Source organism: Daktulosphaira vitifoliae, unplaced genomic scaffold (genome assembly GCF_025091365.1).
Source record: "Daktulosphaira vitifoliae isolate Bord-2020 unplaced genomic scaffold, ASM2509136v1 Scaffold_1, whole genome shotgun sequence".
NCBI classification, from domain to species: domain Eukaryota; kingdom Metazoa; phylum Arthropoda; class Insecta; order Hemiptera; family Phylloxeridae; genus Daktulosphaira; species Daktulosphaira vitifoliae.
In genome coordinates this window covers 88,381,376-88,408,546 of record NW_026099572.1, presented here as the reverse complement: position 1 = coordinate 88,408,546, position 27,171 = coordinate 88,381,376, and the positions used below count along the sequence as shown (strand labels likewise).

At 25.5% G+C, this 27,171-nt stretch overlaps 2 protein-coding genes across 3 annotated transcripts; one reads left to right on the top strand and one right to left on the bottom strand.

Annotated features, from left to right (window-relative positions):
* The first annotated feature begins 11,777 nt into the window (after nt 1-11,777).
* Nucleotides 11,778-18,029, top strand: LOC126894186 (deformed epidermal autoregulatory factor 1). Its single transcript, XM_050665011.1, has 8 exons — nt 11,778-12,511; nt 13,470-13,583; nt 15,033-15,200; nt 16,685-16,930; nt 17,001-17,279; nt 17,364-17,497; nt 17,580-17,661; nt 17,719-18,029. The coding sequence occupies exons 1-8, from the start codon at nt 12,095-12,097 to the stop codon at nt 17,875-17,877; spliced, it is 1,599 nt and encodes a 532-aa protein (XP_050520968.1). The 5' UTR covers nt 11,778-12,094; the 3' UTR covers nt 17,878-18,029.
* Nucleotides 18,030-18,673: 644 nt separating this feature from the next.
* Nucleotides 18,674-25,816, bottom strand: LOC126894182 (CCR4-NOT transcription complex subunit 4). 2 transcript variants are annotated; one of them, XM_050665004.1, is made up of 15 exons: nt 25,614-25,816; nt 25,027-25,402; nt 24,688-24,774; nt 23,432-23,621; nt 23,267-23,363; nt 23,073-23,197; nt 21,373-21,517; nt 20,991-21,151; nt 20,746-20,856; nt 20,509-20,687; nt 19,887-20,008; nt 19,687-19,826; nt 19,203-19,274; nt 18,915-19,128; nt 18,674-18,766 (listed from the first exon to the last, which is right to left on the bottom strand). In XM_050665004.1, the coding sequence occupies exons 2-14, from the start codon at nt 25,396-25,398 to the stop codon at nt 18,986-18,988; spliced, it is 1,944 nt and encodes a 647-aa protein (XP_050520961.1). In that variant the 5' UTR covers nt 25,399-25,402; nt 25,614-25,816; the 3' UTR covers nt 18,674-18,766; nt 18,915-18,985. The 2 variants fall into 2 exon arrangements, with proteins under 2 accessions (XP_050520961.1, XP_050520962.1); XM_050665005.1 differs by having other exon boundaries at nt 23,073-23,194.
* Between the last annotated feature and the right edge of the window lie 1,355 nt (nt 25,817-27,171).

The following is a 27,171-nucleotide window of genomic DNA, read 5'->3' as shown; positions in this document are numbered from 1 at the left end:
AAAAAAAAAAAAAAAAACACATCATAGTAAAACCAATACCTTCTCAGCTTCGCATCGAAGCTAAAAAACACACATCATAGTAAAGCCAATATCTTCCCAGCTTCACATCGAAGCTAAAAATGTCAAAATTTATTTATATTAAAAATCAAATTTTTTTTGCGGAATTTTCCTCATTTACAAAAAATAAGGTAGTTTCTAAGGGCAATGACTTCAACCAGATATGATTTCTGTTCTTTTGACGTATGTTTGAAAAAGACGCCAACTGGAAGCACACGTGTAATTAAAAACCTCTATTACAACTTGTAGAAGTTTCATACACAACCAGGCGTTTAATGGAATTGTCTTGTTCGTGTTAACGCCATATTCTATAGAAGACATTATATGTTTGTGCATACAAACCTAAATATCGAAATTTGAGGTCTATTCAAAAAGTATTCTGCATTTTTATAGGCATATCTAATAAACAATCATTGATAACTAGTATGTTATGTAACATAAAAACAAAAAATTAGTCTTTATAAAAATTTAATGATACACAATTTATTTTAAAGTTCTAGTGATACTATTAAAAGATTTAGACAATAATTTGGTAACTTACGTTTCATAACTATGATAGTTTTGACTTTTTAGTTAAAAAGTATGTATTTTCTAAGATCTCAAATTATTATAAGAGAACAATGGATACAGTAATTTAAAGAAGGTGTATTAAGTCACAAAAAAAATTTGATCTAAAGTAATTGATTTAATAATGAAAAAATATTTCTGTATTTTTTATAATCATGCAAGACATAAAAATGAGTTGCTTTACAATTGCATTAATCCTATTTAAAAGAACATATTATGTTTTTTTTTGAGGGGGAGGGGGCATATGTTAGTAGCCTGCTCGAGACCGCCCATGCAAACTGTATTTTACCTTAGAGACCGTGACCAATAGCCAACATTTCGACAGACGAGCATCAATTCTCGATCGCACATCCCATAATGAGTACAATATCAAAACATGTTCTTTTAAGGTAGGTTTTATTAAAACTAACCTACTTTGTAAAATTAATTCAATAAATTGGTTTGATAATTAGCATTTTAAAAATAGACTAAAATAATACTTTTTTATTTTTTTAGTCATACCATTTTTTAAAACAAAAAAACTTCTCATAAACATATAAATTTATTAAAAACAAATATAGTAACAAAAAATTTTTAGAGAAATAAAAACAAATGTAAGAAAAAAAAAATGTATAACAATAAAATAAATTAGGTAAAAGGCAAGAAACGAAATTTGTACAGTTCGTATTTTTTTCTTTGTATAAAAACAAATTATAAAATAACGATAATTTAATGATTTTAATAAGGATGATAAAAGGAACATAAAGTTTTAAAAGTTTAACAAATTTGATTACATGAAATAACTTGGGGAGGTAACTCAATTAAAAATGTTCTTCGACACTGTTTGATGGATTATAAAATAATTTTAAACTATTAAAATTTTATTCGTGTTCTGAATGTTCTTTAGAACTAGAATCAGAGCTAGAACCAGAATCACTACTTNGTTCTGAATGTTCTTTAGAACTAGAATCAGAGCTAGAACCAGAATCAGAACTTGATGAAGAATCACTACTAGAATCAGAACTTGAACCAGAATCACTACTATAATCAGAACTTGAAGAAGAATCACTACTAGAATCAGAACTTGAATCAGAATCAGAACTAGAATCAGAACTTGAATCAGAATCACTACTAGAATCAGAACTTGAAGAAGAAGAAAANACTAGAATCAGAACTTAAAGAAGAAGAAGAATCAGATTCAGAATCAGAATCGTCCGAAGAATTTATTTTTGAAATCTTTAAGACTATTCTGTCTTCCAATTCATCAGGTTGGGCCAAGTAAATCTCAACGCTACTCGAGTATTTGAGTCTATTCGATGATTTACATGCGTCGAGAGCGTCTGTAGACCGTGTTGTGTTAGAGAAAAGTCCTGTTGAATTTTAAGAAATAAAATGCGAATTAAAATATTATCATTATGAATATTTTCATTAAAGTGTATAAATCGATTTTTTACCATCGCAATCATAGTCAGTTTCTGAATCGTCTTTATTTTTCGATTCGTCGTCTGAATCAGATGTTGAAGACGTGGCCCTTATTTTCAACACTACTCTATTTTCTTTGTATTTACTCGAGTGAAACTCTACACAGCTTGAGTATTTACACCTCTTCGATGGCTCATATCCATCAAATGTATTTGCCCTTTTCAACGATTGTGAACTATTACATAGTTCAGTCGACTTAACCGAATTAGTAGGATGTATATCCATATTTTCGTAACCTGATAAATATTAACAAATTAAGCATGACTATTATTGTAAAAAATAACAAATATAGCCGATGATTAAAAAAATTTTATTTCATACTTTTTTGACGTTCAACTACATAAGTCTCATCGTCATGTTCGACTTTTCTTTTCGTAGATGATTCGTCAAATTGTGTTGAAAACAGTTCTACGAGTATTTCGTGAGGGTCCTTCCAATAAGATGCACGTGATCGGTCAATTTTTTCTATTATTTCTTTGGCGAACGGTTCATAGTTTTCTACTGGAACTGCTATGGATCGAGTAGATTTGCGGTACGAACGCTTAGGCATGTCTTTTGCTGTAGTTTTAATATTGGATTCAATTTTAGGATTGTCACTCAAGCACTTTTTTTTATTGACAGGAGCCTGTTTCTTAAACGGAATTGTAGGTTTTCCACGCAATTTTTTGAGCTGGGCATACAATTTTTGGGTCTTCGTGCTCATCGTTATAAATAATTTTAATAATTAAAACTTGAAAATGTCAACAACGTTAGTTTTGAGAATAATTAAAAAAATTGATGATAATGTTGAAAGTCAAAAAATTCTCAAAGATAACCTGAGAGTAAAAATGTTTGCTAATTTACAAATAAAAAATTTTATCCATAGAAACTATTAACAGAAAACTTAATTAAATATTTTTTTTTAAATATTTGGAAACGTACAAAAATTGCTTGTTTATTTTTCTTAGTAACATGTATGGAACAGCTTTAATTGAATAATAAAGTGCTATGTATTAGTAGATTATTTCATTAAAATTTCAATTTAATATTTTGTGATTATGTAAAAAATTGATTTATAAAATAATTTAAATACAATTCTTTTGTCTACAATCAAATAATTCGTGAAAAATCCAGACAAAGGGAGTTGCTTTTAAACAGCCGTATTATCATAAATTTTCTAAGAAAAGGAAAAACCCAATTGTCTAAACCATGTGGACTTTATGTAAAATTTAATTAAATTTTTCCATCGGATTTTTAAGAAATAGTTAAACTACATTTTCTCGAAAAAAATAAAAAAGTCATTTTTGTGAACTTGATAATTATTTCTTGTAATTATGTAGGTAAGTTGAATATAATGAGAGAACCAGAACAGGATTTAGGATTAGAATAGTATACTATTGTAACATTACTCTTGTTTTTTATGTATTTTTGAAACATTGCAGAAATTATGCCTTTTAGTTATAAAATAATTCATTCTCGCTTATAGTATTCCATTTTCCAACACTAGGTAGATATTAATCTAAGTTTTCTTCTTTAGTTTTTACTCAAAATATGATACATAACAATTTTTTCTCGAGAGTCTGTAATACCATTGATATTCATTCGTGATCTATATAAATACTAGTAGTTAGATTAATGTCCATAATAACCCATTGTTTTAAGAATTTTTATTTACATTAGGAATTTCTGTCAACTATTAATATTAAAAAAAAAATACGTTTTATAACTGATATTTCTAATAATTCTGCATTTCAAACATTGTAATAAATGTTACAAGGAACAACTTAAATATATGAGATATTTAATTTAAGCAAAAAAAAAATATTAAAGTGTATCAAAGTAGAAAATTTAATTAAATGTAATAGTAACATTGTAGAATTTAAAGAACAACGATTTTGATTATGAATTTCCAACGGAAAATAAACAATTATTTACTAATAATACTTCTTTAAAAGTAAAAATAGTTATTTTAAACTCAAGAGGGCGAAACATAGCCTTTTCCCGAATACTACATCAATAGCGGCACAGTTGGTCTTGCATTGAAAGCATTGAAGATGCTGAAACTGTCTATGTAATAATCATTTTTTAATTGCGTTCTAGATCTTTAAAGTTCTATTTGTTATTTTAATAATGTGCAATAAAATATTTTTTAATTCAATACATAAAAAAGTTAATTTTTTTTGTAGTATTGTTTCAGTTATTTTAGAAAAAGTAAGTATTTTTCTATACACGAAAATTCTTACAAAACATTTAGAAAAATTAAAATAAAGCATTATTATTAGAAGCAACCGCTTGCTAAATGGTAGCCTGGTCACACTGTACTTACAGTCTACAATTACAAAATTTACTCATAAATTTAGTTTTTAAAATATCATCATCAATCATTTTTACAGACTTATTTAGAATTATAAATATATATAACAATAAGTGGTCCTATACATTTTTCTAGGGAGGATATTTTTCATAAATTTTGATGAGTCAGCACTTTTTTAATTGACGAATTTTTTTTTGTTGTAAAATTTTTTAACTACAAAAAATATTTAAAAATAGATTTTTTCTGATTAGTTTGTATGAAAACTAACTATTCAAATTATAAACATTGTGCTTTTATTTTTATTATCAAGATCCTTCAGGTTTAAGATAAAGTAACTCATTTTTTTTTTTTTATTCTTATTTCATATAAACGGTTGCATTAAATTGCAATTGATTTTTGTTGAGCCTGTAATTTTAGTTGGAGCCTATGTATACAACTGAAAAATTACAAATTAAAGCATAAATTTATTAATTTTGCATATTTTTATAAATGTATGAATTACATATTTTTATTTAAATAATATATATTTTTGCTTTATAAAAATTAAGTCAAAAATTATTTGGAGAATACTTTTTATTTTTTAAAGAAAATTAGCATTATAGTTCAGTTATTTTAAGAGAATCCGGTCTTTAATTATTAATTTAAGACCACATGAGGCACAATTACTAAATGAGGCACAAGCCACAAGATAAATGTTATTTATCTGCTTTACCATCATTAATTTTAAATACAGTAGTAGTAGCCAAAACATAGGAAGAATATTGGTACAAACTGATATTGAATATCGATCGATATTATTGACCATATGGGAAGAGCGGCTATCGATTTTTTTGAACCGATAGTAGACTCAAAATTGCCCCCTACCCGAAATAAAAGTAAAAACCAACACGGTATAATTTTTAATTTATATTTATACATAAAGAATGAAAAAAAATACATATATATAATTAAAGTTAAAAATAGGTAAATGTACTATTTAAAGTATATAGAATGCATTTGTAAACTCTTGACATGCATCATTTTTACAATACATGATTTCCCGAATACATAACTAAATACATGTTTAATCTAATGTACACGTAATCGTAAAGAACTTTTTTGAAAACTTATGAACTTATTAAGATTTTGTGATTTATGATGTTCCTTAAATTAGTAGTTCAACTTTTACAATATTAACTTTTACAAATTGGTAAAATCAGCAATATAAGGAGTTATAAAAATGAATCAAATTATGTGTACTTGAGCGAAAATAGTACAAGTCAATTTTTGGGTAAAATGAGTTTGATCTGAATATAAGTATATCAAATTTCACATTTTCTTTTGTATAAACATTAGAAATAAAATAATGTTATGAAACAAAATTTTTGTATTTTAAAAATTTATATTTGTATTGGTTCTTATGGGGAAAAAAAATTTTAAATGACTATCTTATAAAATTATTAAAAAAGACTTACAACACTTTTGCTATTACTCCCTCAATATAAAACAAATACATTTTTAAAGTATTTAATATTTATTATTTAAATTATGTTTTTTAGGTAAACTTGCGTATGAGATATCGGAATAATTCATCAAATCGATTCACTCTAATTTATACTATTATAAAGTAAAATATTTTACAATGGCAACAAAAAAAACACACTTGCGTTATTACAAAATGTTATTTTATAAAACATGTAATATTTTTTAGCTTCGATGCGAGGCTGAGAAGGTATTAATTTTACTATGATGTGTTTTTTTTTTTTTTTTATGTCTGTTGCCACTTTTTCTCAGCTCTCACTGGACCGATTTTGATGAACAATATGTCAAAAGATTAAAAATCGTATCTAGTCAAAGACATTATCCTCAAAAATTGAAAAAAATTCCCTCGTTCCACATAAACGGGGGAAATCCACCAAAAAATTACAAATTTTCGATATTTTTTTAATTTTTTTTACTTAAAATTGTCATAATTTTTTTAAAAATGATCGAATCAATATAACTTTTTTTTTTATAAATAACTTAGATATTTACCTATCATTTTATATATTTTTGTGAACATTTGACCCTTTAACAGCCCACAGGAAGGCTTTCAAAATGGTAACTTTTTTACAAAAAATTAACTTTTTCTACTTAACTTTTGAAAATGTTCCGGAAGGTCTGACACTTTTATATATATCTTAAATTAAAGCTAATGTAATATACTTTAATTTGAAAAAAAAAAATTTGACCTCTGGATTTGTCTTCACGGTAAAAATGACTACCGTATTAAAAAATTTGCTATTTTTGTGTTAAAATTCTGGGTTTTGTATTTTATTTTATTTTAAAATACCTGACAAGGGGAGTACAGATTTTCATAAATATTATATAAATAAAAAATTAATATAGCATAGAAAGTTAAACTTATTTAAATTTGTTTACTTCTTTTAAATCAAGAAAAATAACTTTGTAATTTGAACTAGCATAAATAACTAATTTTTTCATAAATTAGTAGCGATTTACGGTTGCCGAGTTGGTAGAATTTGTGTATTACAAGCTTAGGGTACGAAGTTCCAACTTGCATGTGGCCATGAANGTACGAAGTTCCAACTCGCATGTGACCATGAATTTTTTGCATTTTTTTTTAAATTCTTTTTAAGTTAGTATAAATTTTTAACTCGTTTGATTTTTATCTCATTTAGATTCAATAACTTCAATAAAGATCAAAGATCCCATCACTTTAGTCGCCCCCTGCAAGAAGAAATTTCTTATTCGTATTAAAATTATTTTACTATATTTTAAGTTTTCGCTTCGATGCAAAGCCGAGAAGATATTTTTTTGTGACTATCATTTATTTTCTCTGCTCTAACTTGACCTACTTTTTTCAACAATACGTCAAATGACTACAATTCATATCTATTTATTGGTTATTTTAGTTAAAGTAAAACATTAAAATTAATTCAGTTCATATTTCAATTGTAGTATCTTCTTAAACACCAAAAGTTACTATAAAATGATTACTATTATTAAAAATAGGTTAAATATGTCATTTTCCTTATTTTTAACATATTAATAATCAAAATCAGTATTAATTTAAAACAATTTTTTTTGTTCTTAATTATTTCTTAATAATAAGTAATAATATTAAAATTTAGATAGAAAAAGTCTAATTGCACATATAAAACATCGCAAAAAGTTGATTTAGAAAAGTAAATTTTTGCTTCTGATGAAAGTTCCTTGTAGTCCAATGCAGTAACAAACAATTTTAATTGAAGAATATTGTATCAAGCCCTTTAAATTTTTATACACGTAAAAGTAAAGCAAAATATAACTTTTTCATTATTTTATAATTTCTCCGTATAAATTACAATATTAAATTACTGGATATCAATTGTATACTAAATTTAATAATTATAATTAGTATTTATTCATATATTATGTTTTAAAATCAAAGACTTACTAATCAGGATATAATCAAAGAAATAAGAGTTAGAGTTAAGTTGCTTTTGGAATAATCCAACAACTTCTCTAAATGAAACACTATCTACAGATTTGCATTGAAGCGTTTCTTACGACAGTGATTTTAATCACTGTCAGATATCATCTATACTTGTCCCATCTATGCCTCATCCACACTGTGCGTCGACACCACTGTGCTACCGTTTTTTTTAGTTTAATTTGCAAGTTTTAAATTGATATCATTAAATTATTGACATTAAATATTTAATAATGAACTTATATAATTATTATTGACATTAAAATTATGTAATAAGTCTAACATTTCGTTAAAATCACTTATTATATTTTTTGTATTTATATCAAGATAAATCATTTTATTAGAAATATTAATCAATTCTATGTAACTCTTGATATTTAAATAGGTGCTACAATTGAAATATTCAGAACTTTATTCCGTATAGTTATATCCTATAGTATTCTATAATATACTAATATTCAAAATTATTCCGTGCCTAGTTTCACCTATGATTTTGTTCTCTGATGTGTTGTTGAATTTTATTTTAATCTTATTTTTTATGTATACTCGTTTTTAACTAATTAGTATTAATATCAAAAATGGTAACACAGTGGAGTCGTGGCCCAGTATGGACGTGGCATAGTTAGGACAAGTATAGATGATATCTGACAGTGATTAAAATCACTATCATAAGAAACGCTTCGATGCAAATCTGTAGATAGTGATCTATTTTAAGAAATTGGTGTATTATTCCAAAAGCGAAATTAACTCCTATTTTTTTTCTACTTCGACTGCCATAGCCTNAAAAGCGAAATTAACTCCTATTTTTTTTCTACTTCGACTGCCATTTGTACATAGAAAATAGTTCGTCGATACAATTTTTTTTTTTTGAACTTCTATTATATAAAATAAGCATTATTTTAACATATGTTCACAGAACATAGTATTTCTGGAATATTTTCAAAACTTAAGTTGAAAAAGTTGAGTTTTGTAAAAAAGTTGTTATTTTGAATACCCCCTGTGGGTAAGTAAATGGCCAGATTTTCAAAAATATTATATAAAAATAAATGGAAATTACTTAGGTTTCAATATAAAAAAAAAATATTTTGATTCGTTAATTTTTCAATAATTTTTTAGAAAAAAAGTGCCTTGACACCACTGCTATCGTTTTTTAAACTGTTTTGATTATAATTTTTATTTAATTGAATCGGTAAGTGGAAGAACAGTACTAGTCCAAAATTCGATATTTCGTTTTTTTTTTACGAATAAACTCATCTAATTTAGATCTAAGTATTTAGTGTAAAAATAGTACTAGTTCAACCTTTTTTCACTTGCTACAGGTATATTTATTATTTTGATGAATGGAAAAACAGTGTTTTTATTATCATTTATTTATCTCTATGGTTATCGTTATTGTTGTGGTGTGAATGTGTGCTTACATTATTAATTTTTTGCAATATTAATAATATTTTTTTATGAGTACATATTTTGTTTTGTTTTTTTGTTTAAACGTTTTTGTGAAATAAAAATGACTGACTCTGACACTACCTCAGATGAAGAAAATGAAACACCAAAGATAGGAAAGAAACGCTAAGTTTATCCTCAAACATGGAAACGTCAAAAAATTAAGATCGCTCGTCAAAATGGAGCTTCTTATACTTCAGTATCAGGTAATCTAATTACTTCTAAAATTACTGGTCCTAATTGTGTTTGCAGACGCAAATGTATGAATACGTTTTCCAATGACGAAAAAAAAAAAAATTCATAATTTATATGATGGAAAACCGAAAAATGAATTTGATACTTTTTTACTCGGGCTGATCGAAACAAAATCTGTGATTAGACGCCGCCAAAGGTCTGAGATTGGTGGAGCAAAAGCAAAACCAAGGGCGAGTAATTTTGCGTACTTTGTCAAAAAGAACGAATTACGCATATCTGTTTCCAAACAGGCTTTTATGAGATTGCATGCTATATCACATATTCAAGTGCAAAGATTAACAAGTATTTTGTTATCTGGTATATCACCTTAAGATGGATGTGGAAAGCACAACAATCGACCGTCCAAGATAAAAGACGAATTCATTGTAAAGATTAAAGAACACATTGTATCATTTCCGCTGGAAACGTCTCATTATTCTTCTAAACCTTTACGGTATTTGCCTTGTACCTTAAATACTAAGGAAATGCACAGATTGTTTATTAAAAAGCACCCAGATCTTGAAAATAAAATAAAATATGAGTACTACCTAAAGTTTTTTCAAGAAAATTATAACTTCAGCTTTCGTCGACCTTAAGTGGACGTATGTTCAGAGTGTGAGAACTTGGGATCAAGAATCCGGGATAAAAACTTAAATGATAATGCAAAGAGAGTAGCAGCAGCGCAGTATTTAATCCACAAAAAACGTGCCAATAAGTTGTATAATAAACTTAAAGAAGTTGAGAATCTATGTAAGGAAAATCCTAGTGTGGCAGCAATATGTTTCGATTTTATGCAAAACTTTCCTTTACCTAATATACCTGTTCAAGAGGTATTTTATTATCGTCAACTGTGGGTAAATACCTTTGAAATTCATGATTTAAAAGAAAATACAGGCCACTGTTACGTGTATCACGAAGGGCAAGCAAGAAAAAGCCCAAATGAAGTTAAAAAAGCTTAAGTTACTAAACAATAAAGTGTTACTATTATGTTTTAACTATTCCTACTATTTTATATTATTTTTATTTTAATTTAAAAGAAGTTAACAGGGAAATTATAAACAGAAACATAATTGAGAAGAAAAACAGTACTTGTCCAATGATATTTTTAAATTGTTTTAAAATAAAAAAAAAAATTTTTAGGACCAATGATTGTAATAACAAGCTATTAGGAACTTTGTAAAAACAGCTACAAAATTTCCTGGCTTCTAAAGTCTATAAGTTACTGTAAACAGAATTTTTTAACTTAAAAACTTGATTATCTCAAATTTCACTTTTTGGACTAGTACTGTTCTTCCACTCACCGATTCAATTATAATAAATTGAATTTATATTAGATACAAACTGATAATTATGAAAATTGATATAGTTAGAGATCATATGATAAAAATTTTGAAAACAAATATAATCAGTGTTAGAAATATTCCTTTTNTTAAAAGCTTACCATAATTGTATTTATATTGTAACCATATTTTATAGTTAAAGTATGAGGTACATTATAGTTATCTCGTGCATACGTTCAATTTGAATAAAATTTATGGTGATCTAATTTAATTTCTCCAGAATGTCTGTAATTCTTTACTTTCAAGAACTTGCTGTTTTACACTATACTAGATTTCACTCAAAACTCATTATAATCACAAACCCTTTAATTAAAAGAATGTACATAATTTCATTATCTGACAACTCGCCACGTAGGTTTAAACGCAATTTGAACTGAGACATATTGATATAACGACAGTAATAAAATTACATTTTTTTTCATATTCTTCATAAAAATTAATTCGTTTACGTTTATCGTTCTTAATTTTTAAAGGAAGCAGTTTCTAACTTCGTTTCAAAAAGAACGTATTTCTTCCCAACACGGAATACAATACAACTACAAGTTTAAAGTTCAAAAGATCGTAATTTTACTTAAGATTAGATTTAAGTCTAATCTATAATCCACCATAAGAATTCTTTTAATTGTTAATAGTATTGATTATGCATGTAATATAACTACTGTTATATCTAAAATTACTTAATTTTAATATGCTGTAATAGGTGAACGGTTAAGAAAAATTATAAGAACAAAATTGTTTGTAATTTTTTGTTTTATTGGATAATCCAATTAAAAAGTTTCCATATAAAATTTGAGTTGAGGGTTTGTTAATTTTTTCTAGAAAATTATTGTTTTATCCAAGTTTTGTATACAACACGATACGAGTTCAAGTTTAACAGAGCGCTCTCTAGTTGTTTAATTTGTGTTTTTTATTTAGCATAGATACATTATAGCTATATTAATTTATTACTAGATTGTGTATACAACTGAGAACTAACAAACATAATCAATGCAAGTACAAGATATCAAACTTCTGCATTTGTTGCGTCCATTGATTAGATAAGCGGTAGAAATGATTTTAGATAATCGAAGATAAGAATAAACATTTTTTCGATTAAAGAATGTCGTAATTTCTTATTATGTGTATTGATATAGATACGGCGTCGTTAAGACTCGTCACCTATCATATATTAATTTATGAGTATTACAAAATTTTACAAATTAAAAATATCGTAGGACATTTTAGATTAAGATATTAAAATATAGTATGGCAGTGGCTGAAAATGATAGATGCCGACTAAGCTTTTCTGACAATGATACCAGACAACTCGAACACCAAGAAGAGCATCAGCAACTACAGCAGTTGGCGTCGACAACGGACAGAGGTAGTGGCGGCGGCCGGCCACAGTCGCAGCGTCATTCGGAAAGTGTCGTCGACCAGACGGACATGGCCGAATCTGGTACGAGGGCCACCGACGTCGATGCGAAAGAAAGCCCCGTCCATGACGTCTCGGACGTCTCCGTCTCCGCTGTTGCTGCTTATAATTCTACTTCTGATCAAGCGTCCAGCGTCGCTTCAACGTCTCAAGTACAAGTGTCTTCTATACCTGTTAGTCAATTGATTAACGTATCTGCATCTGGTACATTTAACGTGATTTCTGCTGAATCATTACAGCCATTGCAGGTATTATAGTTAAAGTAGTAGCGTATTGTTGTTAAAAAAAGGAAATGGTCGATTTGTAAATTAAAATATATGAGTTTATTCATTTTTAAAAATTTAGTATTCAGTACAATCGGTTTATCATAAACCACTCAATTAATTGAAAAGTAAACAGGATAATGAAAAAAAATGTTTGAATTTTTTTAGTTACATATATTTCTTGATTTACTATGTATTAATTACTTTTTTAAATAATCTTTTATAACTTATAGGCTTGGTAACTTAATTTTTTTTAATGAAAACATATATATTTAACTAGTTTCTAAAATAGAAAATAATCTAAATAAAAAAAGATTGGTCGATATTTTCTTTTGGATCAGTACTCCGGAAGTTAATAATTTATAGTAGAGCCTTGTAGTGAGATGCATGTGTTATTTTTATCACTCGGCTGTAATCTACCTATCATTAAGGTATAAAAATAAGAATAACTTCCAAGGTTCTGGAACCAAAAGTTGCTAAGGACCCGTTTTTTTCTTAATTTGATCATTTTCTGTTTTATAAGCTAGTTAAGTATGTAAGTTGCCACTAAAATAAATTAAGTTTACACACCTATAATTTATAAAGGATGATTTTAAAAAGTAGTTAGTAGATAATAAATCAAGAAATATATGTAACCAAAAAATCCCAAACATTTTTTTTAATAATGTATTTATTTTGTAAGTAATCGAGTGGTTTATGACAAACCAATTACCCTATATTCTTATTGTAAGAGTAGCCATATCTTATTTTGTGGTCAATTAGATTTCCTAGGTTAGATAATACAATTAATTGTTATAAAACTATACAGCAGTCTATTATAGATAGAAAATTTAACTTAATTTTAGATAATGTGTCTAATCTTAAATTATTTGTAAAAGTTAAGTTCATTAAAAATTATTATTTTAGATTCTTTTTTTATCAAGTACTTTTTTTTTCATTTCAGCTATCTGATTCAGGAGATTTCAAACCTCTTTTGTGTGTAGATAATAGTTGTTTGAATTGTGATTCCCGTACACAAGTGGATAATGATACTTGGCGCACAGTAGTTCGAGCAGAGGTAATACTACAATTTTTTGTTGAAATATTAATTTTTTTTTTAAATGAATATAGAGTCTAGAAGTAGAGAAAAATTACTTCAAAAATTATTTTTTACTAAAATAGATACACAGTTATCTAACATAAATTAGATAACCAAAATTATCACAAAGAAATATTTTACAAATTATATTTTTTTCTTAAAATTTATTATAATATTTTTTCAACTAAGATTACAAAATTTGAATTTCAAATTTTTTACCCAAGTTAATGCTATTTATAAAAACAGTTAACTGAATTACACTATTATTTGTGCAATTTGTATTTAGTTTTTAGATATAGACAGGGAGTAAGTCATTAAGGAAAAGACATTCATTTTTCTAGAAACTATTGAAAATTTAAAATTTTTGTAAAGGAAATAATTATTTGATACAAAATACTCTACAATAATATGTAGTTATATATATATTTGTTTTCATTTTTAGGGATTAAAAACCTTAATATTAATTATTTTTTAAATGAGAACTCCTATTTTTAACCTTGTAATATGATAAAAACACAATTTACAGACAATTTTGTTCTTGCCACTTTTTTATCCGATCAATAATTTTTTTTTTAAATTACTTAAAGATTTGGATTAAAAATAGAAATTCATCACTAATTAGTTTTCGTAATACAGGAGGCAATAAAAAACTGTTTCAATGAGCCACAATATACTTTTTTATGATAGTTATCAAGAAAATTTTCCCACTCTGTTGGTTCTACATTATATGATAGAGTAAACTTGTATGGAATATAATAGTATATAGTCAACAATGACTCCTACATACAAAACAGTAGAATAACTATAGAACACGCTAAAATAAATGAATGGTTGATTGGATAAAAAAAATTGTAAGAACAAAATTGTAAACTTTTTTCTATTATATTATTAAAGTAAAAATAAGAGTTCTCATTTAAGAAAATTAATGTTACGTTTTTTTTTTATCTCTGAAGGGGTAAAAAAAGTTATTTAACTACATATTATTATAGAATTTTTGGAATGAAACAATTATTTCCTTTACAAAAATTAAAATTTTTTAATAGTTTCTAAGAAAATGGACGTCTTGTAATTAATGAATAATTCTGTATGTATATATTTTTTAAGGTTTTACACTAAATTTCAAGTTAGGAAAATTTCTAAAATTTAGATACAATAGTTTCCAAAAGATAGTCTTGTCAAAAATAAGTTATTGGATAGTATAGATTTGTTTATTTTATTGTGTTTCTCCAGTAAAATTTGTTAATTTTTTCAAGCTGTACCATTGTACTATACATAGGTTACTATTAAAAATAATAATACATTATTAAAATAATTTTTATATTACAAGTAATTAAATTTGCATCTAATTGCAATAGTTTTGATCTAGGTGTGAAACAACACCTATATAACCTCTGTATATCTATAAGCAGTTTTTTATTTTGATTATAGGATGGAACACTTAAAACAGCACATATTGTTATTAGACAAGATAGTTCATCCAACAATGATGTTCATGATGATGATACAAATCAAAACATGTCAACTATTCATAGAACGACTCCCTGTTATTCCTACACAGAAGCTGCTAGATTACCAGTACTACCGATTCGTTGTAAAGTAATATATCCTAAATAAATTTTAGCTGTAAAGAAACTTTAAAATAAAATAAATATTAATAAAATATAATAACAAAATTACATTAAATTCCAAAACCAATATAAGTAATCACTTTTAGCTTCAATGCAAAGCTGAAAAGGTATTAATTTTACTATCATATGTTTATTTTGTTCTTTTTTTGAGTCTGTCGTTACTCCTTCTCAATGGACTGATTTTTGTTCAACAATAAATCAAAAGATCATTTAACTGTCATAACTTTTTTGAAAAATATATAAAACAAATTTTTTAAAAATATTATAGGTATTTCCTTTTTATTAGGTATATATTTTTTTAAAATCTGGACCATTACTTGCCTTTGGTGGATTAAAAATAGCAACTTTTACATAAAAAGTTAGCATTTTCAACTTAACTTTTGAAAATGTTCCAAAAATACTCAGAGCTTCCAACATATGTTAAATTTAAGCTTGTTATATACTAACGGTTAAAAATTTGTCTTGACACTTTATCATACATGCGCAAATGGTTTAAGTTAAACAAAAAATGCTCCTTTTTTGTGTAAAAAATTATAGTTGCAATTTGTGATCTTTTAACATTATTGTNTCGATTCCGGGGAGGGAGTCTCAGAAACGGCTACCACATCCAAGGAAAGCAGCAGGCGCGTAAATTACTCACTACCGGAATGTGGAGGTAGTGACGAAAAATGACGATACGGAAATCATCCCTCGTAATCGGAATGAATACTTTATATCTCTTAATTAAAATAAAGCGTGTTAATAAATAAATTTTAATAGTAATTAGAATATATATATATACAAGTAAAGCGACTTAAGTACGTAAACGTATCATGCACTAGGTATAATCGTATTTTGTGGGTAGGCGGGTCGGACTAACGTTATACCTGAGGTATAAACGGTGGTAGGAATATATAAATATATATACGTAAGGCACATTAGACGCGGGCGGTATTGGTCAGTCAAAATAAAAATTTGTTTATATATATATAATATTGATGACAAGCACGCGTGTACGGGTACGATAACTAAAAATAAATTTTTATAGGAATAGTGTGCCGTCGTGATGTGAGCGAGGCGTGGGGAGGGGTGAATGTGTATAACAGTCTAGTCTAGACGACGGAATATGCGATAACGCGTGGCGTTTGGAGAGTTACATACATACATACAGGTGAAACTAATATAAGCGTGTTAAAAAAAAACTGGTCCAGTAAGAGCTGGAAAGTGGCTAGGCATAAAAAAAAACACAGTAAAATTAATCTTTTCAAATCTGAAAAATTGGGGTTGATGTTGCTTTTGTAATAATCCAATATTTTTTTAAAATTAAAACCTATCTACAAATTTGCATCAAAGTATTTTTATTATAGTTCTTTTTACTGTCAGATATCATAAATACTTGTCCCAATTATGCCAAGTCCTCACTGTGCTGATATATATTTTTAATTAGTATAATAATTTAGTTAACTTTTACAGACAACAAATGCTGAGTTACATAAAAAAAAATTTGGTTCTGGTTGTCGTGGAAAATGTATTAAGTATGGAAGTCAGTGGTATACACCTAGTGAATTTGAAGCCCTTTGTGGTCGAGCATCTAGTAAAGATTGGAAAAGAAGTATAAGGTTTGGTGGTCGAAGTTTACAAACTCTTATTTATGATGGAATATTATTACCACATGCAATGAGTTGTACATGTGCAGCTTGTTGTGATGATGAATCTGCTGTAAATATTCATCTACTTTTTTTTAAATAGAAGTTATTTAATTAATTTATATATAAATTTACACAACTAGACTGGCCCTATCAGACTATTTACTCCTTATAAGAGGATACGTAGTAAAAAGAATTCTGGTGCTAATTGTAATTCAAAAAAAAAAAAACTTGATGATGGCACTGGTATTAGTCTTGATGAAGATAGTTGTGATAGCAGTGTGGGTGTTTCATTAGATAATGGTGATGTAGATAAAGATGAAGAACATTCTAGTATGCTTATTCAATCTACAGATATTTCTCAATTAGAAGTAATTCAACAAAATGATTCTACAGAAGAAGTATTTAAAAAATTAGAAAGTGTAAGATTTTAATCTTCATTAGTATTAAAAAAATATATAATTTTTTTTTAACATAGTTAAAACTTTAAGACTTTTGTTATTTAGATGTCTTCAAAAATGACAAAATTAGTAAATCATTTTCACAACTCTATTAGAGTTGCTAAGTATAAGTGGAATACAGAAAAACAACAACTTTTATCTGAACTTAAGAGAGCAAAAGAAAATAATGTTGACAACAGGTATTTTTTTTTTTAAGATTCAAATGTTTTTATTGATTAAGTATTTTTATTTTCCTAAACCTTTATCCCTGTTAAATTGTAGGAATGATTATGATGTGGAAACAATTTCTAGTGTTACAGCAGGTTTACAGCCCAGCAGTGATGATTTACCTGATGTTAAAAAAGTAATTGTTGATTAATTAAAATTTTTATGAGACTTAATTTTTCTGTTTAAATTTTAGTGTGCCAATTGTAATAGAGATGCGTTTGCTGAATGTTCCCTTTGCCGACGCACACCTTACTGTTCTACATTTTGTCAGAGCAAAGATTGGAACAATCACCAAGTAGAATGTGACAATTCACAAGGAAGTATAATGCTAATTGTACAAACTCAGGAATGAAAGACTTGACATTTACTTGTTGGGCTTTAATTTGTTTTCTTAATTTATGATTGTTTATTTTTAATAGCAATATTTATTAAGTGATTTTGACACTGTTCTCATATTATGTAACAATAAAGTGGTTTAAATAAATTATATATTAAGCTCTGCAAGTTCTTATTTATATTAGCAATTAAATTCTTATGTTTATAAGCCTTTTAAGAAACATTTATAGACAACTATTTTAATACGCCACTTAGTAAAGTAAACCTTTAAATAGATTATTAAAATATAAATCTTAGTAATGCCAATTTTTTTAAGACCAAAAATACATTTTAAAATATGATTCAAGGATCCTTTAATAAATGCATTGTGTGTTAAGTTCCTCACAAACTAATTAATATAATGACATTTCTTTTGTAATAAAATATAAAAATTTCCCACCAATTTAATTTTAATTTTAAATATATTGAGTTAATGATGTTACAATAATTAAAGAAATAACATTTGAAGGGGCAAACTGATAGAATGGTTAAGGTATTGATAAATTTATATTTATTTTGTAGCCAAAATATATTTAACTATATTAGATTATTTTTTCTGATTTGAAAATTATTTATGCAACACAAATCATTAATTATTTAATTTTATTCCTAATAACTTTTTTAAAATTTTTAGTTAATAGGCATCAAAATTTAAAATGGAGGGATAATAAATAAAATAAATAATAAACTGATATTAAAGCAGTTCTAATATTTTTTTATGATATTTCAATTAATATAATAAGAATAATAATTAATAATAAATGTAATAATAATAAAGTTTGGCAAATTTTTATTTTCTTGAATCATAAACAATTCATTTAATTAATATTAGAATATTGCGTGGGATTTGTTAGGGTTATCATAATCTGGAAAAACAAGTAGACAAAAGATATTTTAAATTTTCAATGATGTCAAAAAGTACAAAATAATAATATTTATATAATTTACAATAAATAAATATATATAAATAAAAAAAATAACGTAAAAAATATAAAAGAAATGTTTACTACTAACCAATATTGAAATAAAAATATCTGCCTTTACTATTTATTTTCTTGCTCAAGTATCACATAAGTAAAGCACATTTAAATAAGGTTGTTGAACAACCATAAATTTGAGTCGAAAGTTTGTCTCATATTAAAACCTGGAGGTGGTGGTGGTGTTGTATAAAGATTACAATGAGGTGCTGCAGTGACAATTGCTGGATCAATTGATGACCAATCTAAATCTAACAAAAATTAAATAATAACAATTAGTTATATATTTTTTCTATTATAATTAATTTATCATTTTGCAACTTACTATGGGAAGATGTTTGACCTATATGTTGTTGTAATCCAAACTGATTATTTTGTGTCAATTTATTAGTGTTACCTGTAAATTAGAAAATAACATTAATAATTTTATTAAATTATCACTGTAAACGTTAAACAAACCATATAATAAATTAAGAATTATACCTACTAATTTATATTATAGTTAAAAAATAATGGTAATATTCAAACTAAAATACAGACCATCCCAAGGAGGTGTTTGTCATACCTTCCTCACTTAAAATTATTCTATCATTTAAGTTGCAATTTTTCAATATACAAATTTGAAGCAAAGTTTTTTTTTTTTTTTTTTTAAAAAAGTCGCAATTGAAAAAAAAAAATATTTAGTCGATAAAAATAATTTTTTCAATTTCCTATACTTTATTAATGATAGAGTAATCATATTTAAAGGTTTTTTTTATGATAAATTAATAAGCTATAATAAGTAAAAGAAGAGTAATATTAAAAATTACCTGTGTTACGAGGAATACTGATACCATAGGAATTGATTTGATTGGAAGCCGAAGAAAATCCAGGAGGTGGTAGACATGTTCTTGGAGGAGCCGCATTATTTATGTGAAGATTATCCATTAATTTTGTGCAGTAAGGGAAACTATCAGTAAAAATAATTAAAATAAAATGTTGAGAATCGGTATCCAGTTAATTGACTTACCCAGAATTTTGAAGTCTAGATTGGTACATATTTAAATGATTTTGTTGTTCCATATATTCAGATAAAGCTCGTTGTGTAATAGAAACTGAATCAAATATACTATCATCGGCTGGTAAATTTAACTAAAAATTAAATATTTAATTTAATAAAACTTATTAATCATATTAAACAATTTTATATTATTGTATTGATAATTTTGAAATAATTTTAAAAAATTGATAATTTTCATAAATCATAATTATTTAACCATTATTAAATATAACCAGTTGATATTATTTAATGTACTATTTATCTTACAGATCTTCTTAATTCTTATCAGTCTCCTTTTGGAAAAAATTATCAAACTATTAATACTTAAGCAAAATATTATATAAGTTTTTATCACCTAAAATTTTTCAGAGTTTAATTATATGCAATAGCAACACTATATGTGATTCAAAATGAAGTGTAGATTGATTACATATATTAAAATTAAATATCAATTATTAAAAGAAAAATACACTACTCAATAAGTTTTAAATAATAAAAAGTATTGTTAGGTTTGCAATGAAAAAAAAAATCTAAAGTATTTATATTGTGTAAAATTTTAATCTAAGAACTTAACAAATAATATTGCACTTACCGTAGATCTATTAATATCTGATGACTGATTATATGTATTACTTCTAAAATTATTACTATTATTTGAAAACCCAAATGCTGCTTGCCAATCCTCAGAAGTTTGAACTTGAGGTAAAACATCAGGTATAGGTGGTAAAATTGCACTAACTGGTGGACTCCAATCAGATTCACTGTTTAATACTAGATGTAAAAATAAGAAATTAAAATAAAACCTAATATGCGTAAGAAATTATTTTACCAGGACTAGATTTTCCATTGGTTAATTTTGAAAAATTTGATGAAAAGAATGAATTGTTGTTATCTTGTTCAAATATTGAGGATGGTTTTTGGGAATTTTCAAATAAAGTATCTATAAATTATAAAAATATTTAACTAGTAAAAAAACAAATATAAAAATAAAAATTAAAGATACATAGATCTTTAACAAACACAAGTGATTTAAAATATATTAAAAAAAATTAATTAGTTAATGAAAATCCATACCACTTTGGGCATCAATTTCTAATTGATTATTACCAACTGGTTCAGTATACCATATTTCTTTTATTAAATTTCTTTTATTTTCAGTACATTCACCTTCCAATGTATTTAACTGTTCCTCTTCGGCTGATGGAATAGAATTAGGTGTATTTACTTTATCTTTTCTAAAATAATAAGTTGTTTACAATTACATTTTAATTAAAATTTTTTTATATTGAAGTATATACTAATTCTAATTTGTAACAGCTAAGTAAATGTGTAAATGATTAAAATAATAATATAAGTACATTTTTTTAAATGATGAATTGTAAAATAAGGATTATATTTTAGCATTTTCTGTACAATTGACATTTATCTAGTCAATCAAGTATATAATTAAGATTACCTGTTTTCGGGGGAACTAGATTTCTTTTTGTTTTTATGTGCATTTATTTTATTATTTTGAGATTCTCCTTTATCTGAATTTTTATCTGACTGTGAATTGTGATTAGTTAAAGTTATTTCAACATCATATAATCTGTCATCTTCAACTGAAATATTATCTTTATTCAGTAATTTAAAAACTCATAAATGAAAATTAGCAATATTATTACTAACATACATGTTGATTTTTCAGTTATGTATTATTTACTCTTAATTGTAAAAAATATTATAATTTTATTTTCAGTAGTCATTCATATTTACATTGTATGATTAAAAAAAAAATTTAGTTCTATCCCCCTTAATACTATGACAACTATTTTGATTTAAATGGAAACATATGTGTTTAACTAAATTACAAATGAAAAAATTATCTTATTTATAAAATGGCCATTCATTAACAACTTTTGAACTAGTATTTTGGAAGATTATCATGGAGCCATAATGGGCATGAAAAAAAAGAGTACTTAAAAAACGGGTTTTTTTTTTTGGAAAATAGTTAAATTTATTATGTACAAAGAATTATACAAAACAAATTTATTATATTATGTTTTAACACTATTTGAAAAATAAAATTATTGTACACTAAGTTATATATATTAGTTGGAACCCAACTGAAAAAATTATACCTTGTGGTGATCACCATAAAATGTACTATCATATTAACATACTAGTTCATATAAAACCAAATAAAGAAAAATCATAAGTTTAATAGTTAATCTAGTGTTGATCAAAAATTAAAAAAAAAAATAATAATAATAGCTTCTGATAATTTATTTGTGGAATTTCCAGGAAAAGAGCATTAGTTTATTATTGTTAATAAAAAATATAATTTTTAATAAGAATCTATCAATTAAGCACTAGTACTTATGCTAGTTGTATAAATTTTTTTTCAAAACACCTTACTACTGAAAGAGGGACCGACAAATATAGCCATAACTTGGTCCACAATAATTTTTGATTTTTTAATTTTAACTTTTATTAAATAATGTTAAAACGTAATATAATAGTGTTGTGTTATTTGTTGTAAAAATTATATATTATACTGTAAAAAAAAAAAAAAAATAATTTTTTTATACCTCTGACTACCCCTAACTATTTAATGATTTATAATATAAATGACTACTTAGAATGGCTGAAGATAAAGTGTGGCACTATTTATTTATATCTCCAGGCGTTTATGAGCTTCAGCTACACTACTAGTTGTTATCAAGCAATCATTTTCTTTATTAGATGATGATAACATTTGTAATCTGGTTAAATATATGTTTAAATTCTATTTAAAAATATAACTTTATACAACTTTTTTGGGGAAAGAGATAGGAATAAATCTTTTTTTTTTTGAAAATTGTAGAATACAACAGGAGTATTTTCTAATGTCAATTTTTTTACTTTATTAAGCTGTAATAAAATCACCTAGAAATTTTATAGTAAAAATTTTTATACTTTCATATAATTGAGATTAAACATAATGAGAGTCTGCTGTATTAATTTCTAAAAAGAAAAAAATATAATATGTTCTATATTTTTAATGATATTGTGTGAGGACAGTTTAACAATAACCCTGTACAGGACTCATAGACAGCACCTGTAGTACCTAATAGTTAATATAGCCTTGCTAATATATAAACAATTTATTTATTGTATTACATTTGAATGATATACCTGGTGAATTATCACGTGAATTATTACTATGGAGAGAAGGCCAAGTTTCTTTATTATTTTGAGACATATTTTCTATACCGCCGTTCATTATTGAATTCTGTATTGGAGGAGAATTATCCTGTCTTCTAAAATTATATTAATATTTTATAATGATCATAAAAAAAAGATAAAACGTATAATTAAAATTAGTTCACCTTAAAACCACATTGTATTGTTCATATAATTTCTTTTCATACTCTTGGTGTTTACCCTGTTGCATTTCATCTTTAGTAAAACTGGCTTCAGGTTCCCCTATTAAATGGACATCAAATATTATTTTTGAATTATAATTAAATTAGATTAATTTAGTATTTAATTACCCATTTCATGTAAATACATGCAATCTGTTTTAGGGCAAGGTTGATTTTTCATAAAATTTGAACAATATTTAGTTGTACCCAATGATGCTTTTAATACTCTATTATCAATAATTACATTATTAACTGCTAAAATAGCTTTAAGTGCATCTTCACATTTTGAGTATGTTACATAAGCACTTGCACTTGGACCCTAAAATTTATAAAAAATAAATTAATGTTGTTTTAATTTTTATAATATAGAACAAAAAATCACTAATAATAAAAATTAAAAAATATATATATTAAGTTATAGTGAATACAACACTGAAACTGAGCATAATTACTCAATTACTTATGAATAAACATAATTTCAATATTTTTTTTTTCAAATAATAACATACAACCTTTAGTTGCATACTATTCTTGAATTATTTATGTAATACTATTTAAGTATATCAATTTTGTTTTTTCAAATGGGAACACATATTTTGAATTTAATAAAATGTTAGAGGTTTTATTTTAATAGTAAATAGCATTTGATTTTTTAACATAACTTTATTAATTTATTTTATGTACAATGTTAATTTAATATATATGTATAATATATGAGGGATTACAAAAACAGGTAGCTAATTGTTGTTTCTATGATATCACTATCAAAGATAAGGAGTTAATTGTCAATTATGACTTCATAAATAGATAAGTTTAAAATATAGAAATATATAAGGCACAATACTGTGAGTTAACAATTATAAATATACCAACTGACAGTAAAGAGAACATATCTAATGATAGTAATAATTAACAATAAACGATCTATATCTGTAGTAGATATTAAATTTTTTGTGTAATATATGATTAAAAAACAAAGTCTTCTTGATGACTTATCTTCTATGAGTGTCTTAAGTTGAAAACTGTAACTTTTGGTAGATATGTCAAATTTTGTTTCAAACATGCATCAAATTGTTTTATGATAATGATTTTAATCGTTGTCAGAAATTTATTAATACAAATCTAAAAAATACCTCAAATCTACTTTGCTGGGTCCCTACTGTTCTTTACTTTTTTTAAATTTTATGTTAATTAGTTGAATAGATTTTGTCAGTTATAATAGTTTGTAAATACTTAAATTATACTATAGATATTTTTATAAACGATAAGTCACATATTTAGTGCAAGTTAACCATTTGGCTAAATTTGCAGGTAAAAAACCTAATTTATCAGTTAATAGAATAATAATTATATAATTATTGATAGTGCATATAGTGTTTTTATACTTGAGTTCCAATATATGATGTACTTTGATTTATAACAACTTTTAATATTTTTCCAAATTTTCCAAAATAATCATGTTTTTTGAGTGTCTGAAAAATGAAATAATGGATTTTTAAAGCTAATCAATTAAACAAAGTATAATTTTTTAGGTTTTAAAAGGGATATTATGTTAAATAATATCTAAATAAAAGATCTTGCAAAGAATTTTATTTATAACAACAGAATTTTAATAGAAGATATTTTAAAAGTCAATTAAATACAAATGGAAAACTAATAAACAATCATGTATTATGTTGATATTAAACATAATGACTTTTTTACTTAAATATAAGTATTATTACTTCAGCTTCTGATATCCGATTGGGTAGACCAACTACAAATACTAAATTTTTTTGTAAAACTCGCATATTGTTAAGTACTTTTCTATCTTCAGTAATTTTGTTTTTTTTCTGTTGATTTTTATGCCTTTTTTCCGCCTTTAATTTAGCTACTTCTTCTCGACTAAGTGGTTTAAAATCAGCTGGATCTTCAGGGTAAGGTTTTCGACATGCTGGGCATAAACCATTTTCATCAGTTCTAATACGATGCCAACAAAACCGACATATTTGGTAACCACACGTACATGGAAAAAAGTTCAGATCATCAACCTCAAATGCTTCCATACATAATGGGCACTCAGGTTGATCATCACAGTTATGATTCAGTACAGACATTGTTCTGTAGAACAAAATAATTTGACAGTGATAGTATTGAATTATAAGTAGGTTAAAAAAGTTAGTGAAATATTAACATCAGTACAGTAAAAATGGGTTTTAATAAACTATATAATATTAAATGTTAAAATATACGTTGATCTTTATTGAAAATTGAAGACAATACTGTCCTCTAAATACCATAACAGAAGATAACCTTTTGTATATGTACTTACTTTGAAAATAATTTTACTTAAATGAAAGTAGATTAGTTGGTTTTTAAATTGGATTTCTTATTGAAATAAAACTATTTATTCTAGATGACCAGTAGACAATTTATACAACGTTATAGGAAAAATTCTAAAAAAAACTAAAGTAAATTAAATATCTACAAACTTTCGACGCAAGTTTTAAAGCTATTACGCACACAAATCAACATTCGACAATCACTCGGAAAATTTAGTGTGTATTGTTGCGCAAACAGCTGTTTATTAAAGGTAGGCGGGGAGTAAAATGGGAGTATTATTATTGATAATCGAAACTCCAATCTCTCTGACATTTTATGTTGAAAGCCGCAAAATTCAAATTTCAGATTATAATAATTGTACATATTTTAAGCATAAATATGAAATTGTATACATACATTTTTGATATTATTATACTGAATTATAAAGTAAATTAAAAATTGTATGTTATTGACTGTATTAGAGCGCATATTTGTTGTTTTTGTGTACAAATATTTTCTAATTTATTAATTAAACAGTTACTTATCCCATGTTCTCCATACAGACAATTAAAATCATTAATTTATAATATTTTCAAAGTATTTATTGATGAATCAAGTACGAAATGATAGATTTCAATTACAAAATTCAATCATTTTACTTTGTAATTTAATAATTATTTTACTCTATTTGTGTGTTCTACTACTAGACTATAATATTCCAAATAATGTTACCAAATTTTTTGGTAACATGTTACTATATAAATAATTTATAGAAAAAATGATTGTTAGTTTCTTCTGAATTAACAATAGATTTTTGATCTTTTTAACAACTTTTTTTGATTAGTTTTTTAGTTAAAGCAAATCATTAAAATTAATTCAGTTCATATTTCAATTGTAGAATCATTTTAAATACCAAAAGTCACCAGGAAATGATTACTATTATTTCTATTTAAGTTATCTATTACGATTAAAATGAAAAAAAACTCAGCACAGGAGGGTCGCGGCACAGTGATGTCGTGTTATAGTTGGATCAAGTATAATGATATCTGACAGTGATTAAAATCACTATAAAAAATAAACGCTTCGATGCAAATATTTAGATAGTGTTTAATTTTAAAAAATTGGTGGATTATTCCAAAAGCTACATGATCTGCTAGTTCCTTATTAAAATCTTGATTAAGATAAAGTATGTCGAATGAAAAAGGGATTATTAAAAAATATTATTTCTCATAAAAAAATTGTGTTGATCCATACACTTTTCAATAAGTTATAGCATTATAAAGTTAAAAATATAAAATATAAAATCGAGCTTTTCACATAAAAATAGCATTTGGTAACTATTTTCTCTGTGAAGACAAAATAAAGTTCAAATTTTTTTTTCCATAATAAAGTATATTACATTATTTTTAATTTAAGATTTGTATAAAAGAGTCGGAGTTTCCGGAACACTTTCAAAAGTTAATTTTTTGTGAAAAGGTTGTCATTTTAAATCACTCTGTGGGCAGTTAAAGGGTCAGTTTTATAAAAAAAATATACCAAATGATATAAAGCATCTATGAAAAAAAAAT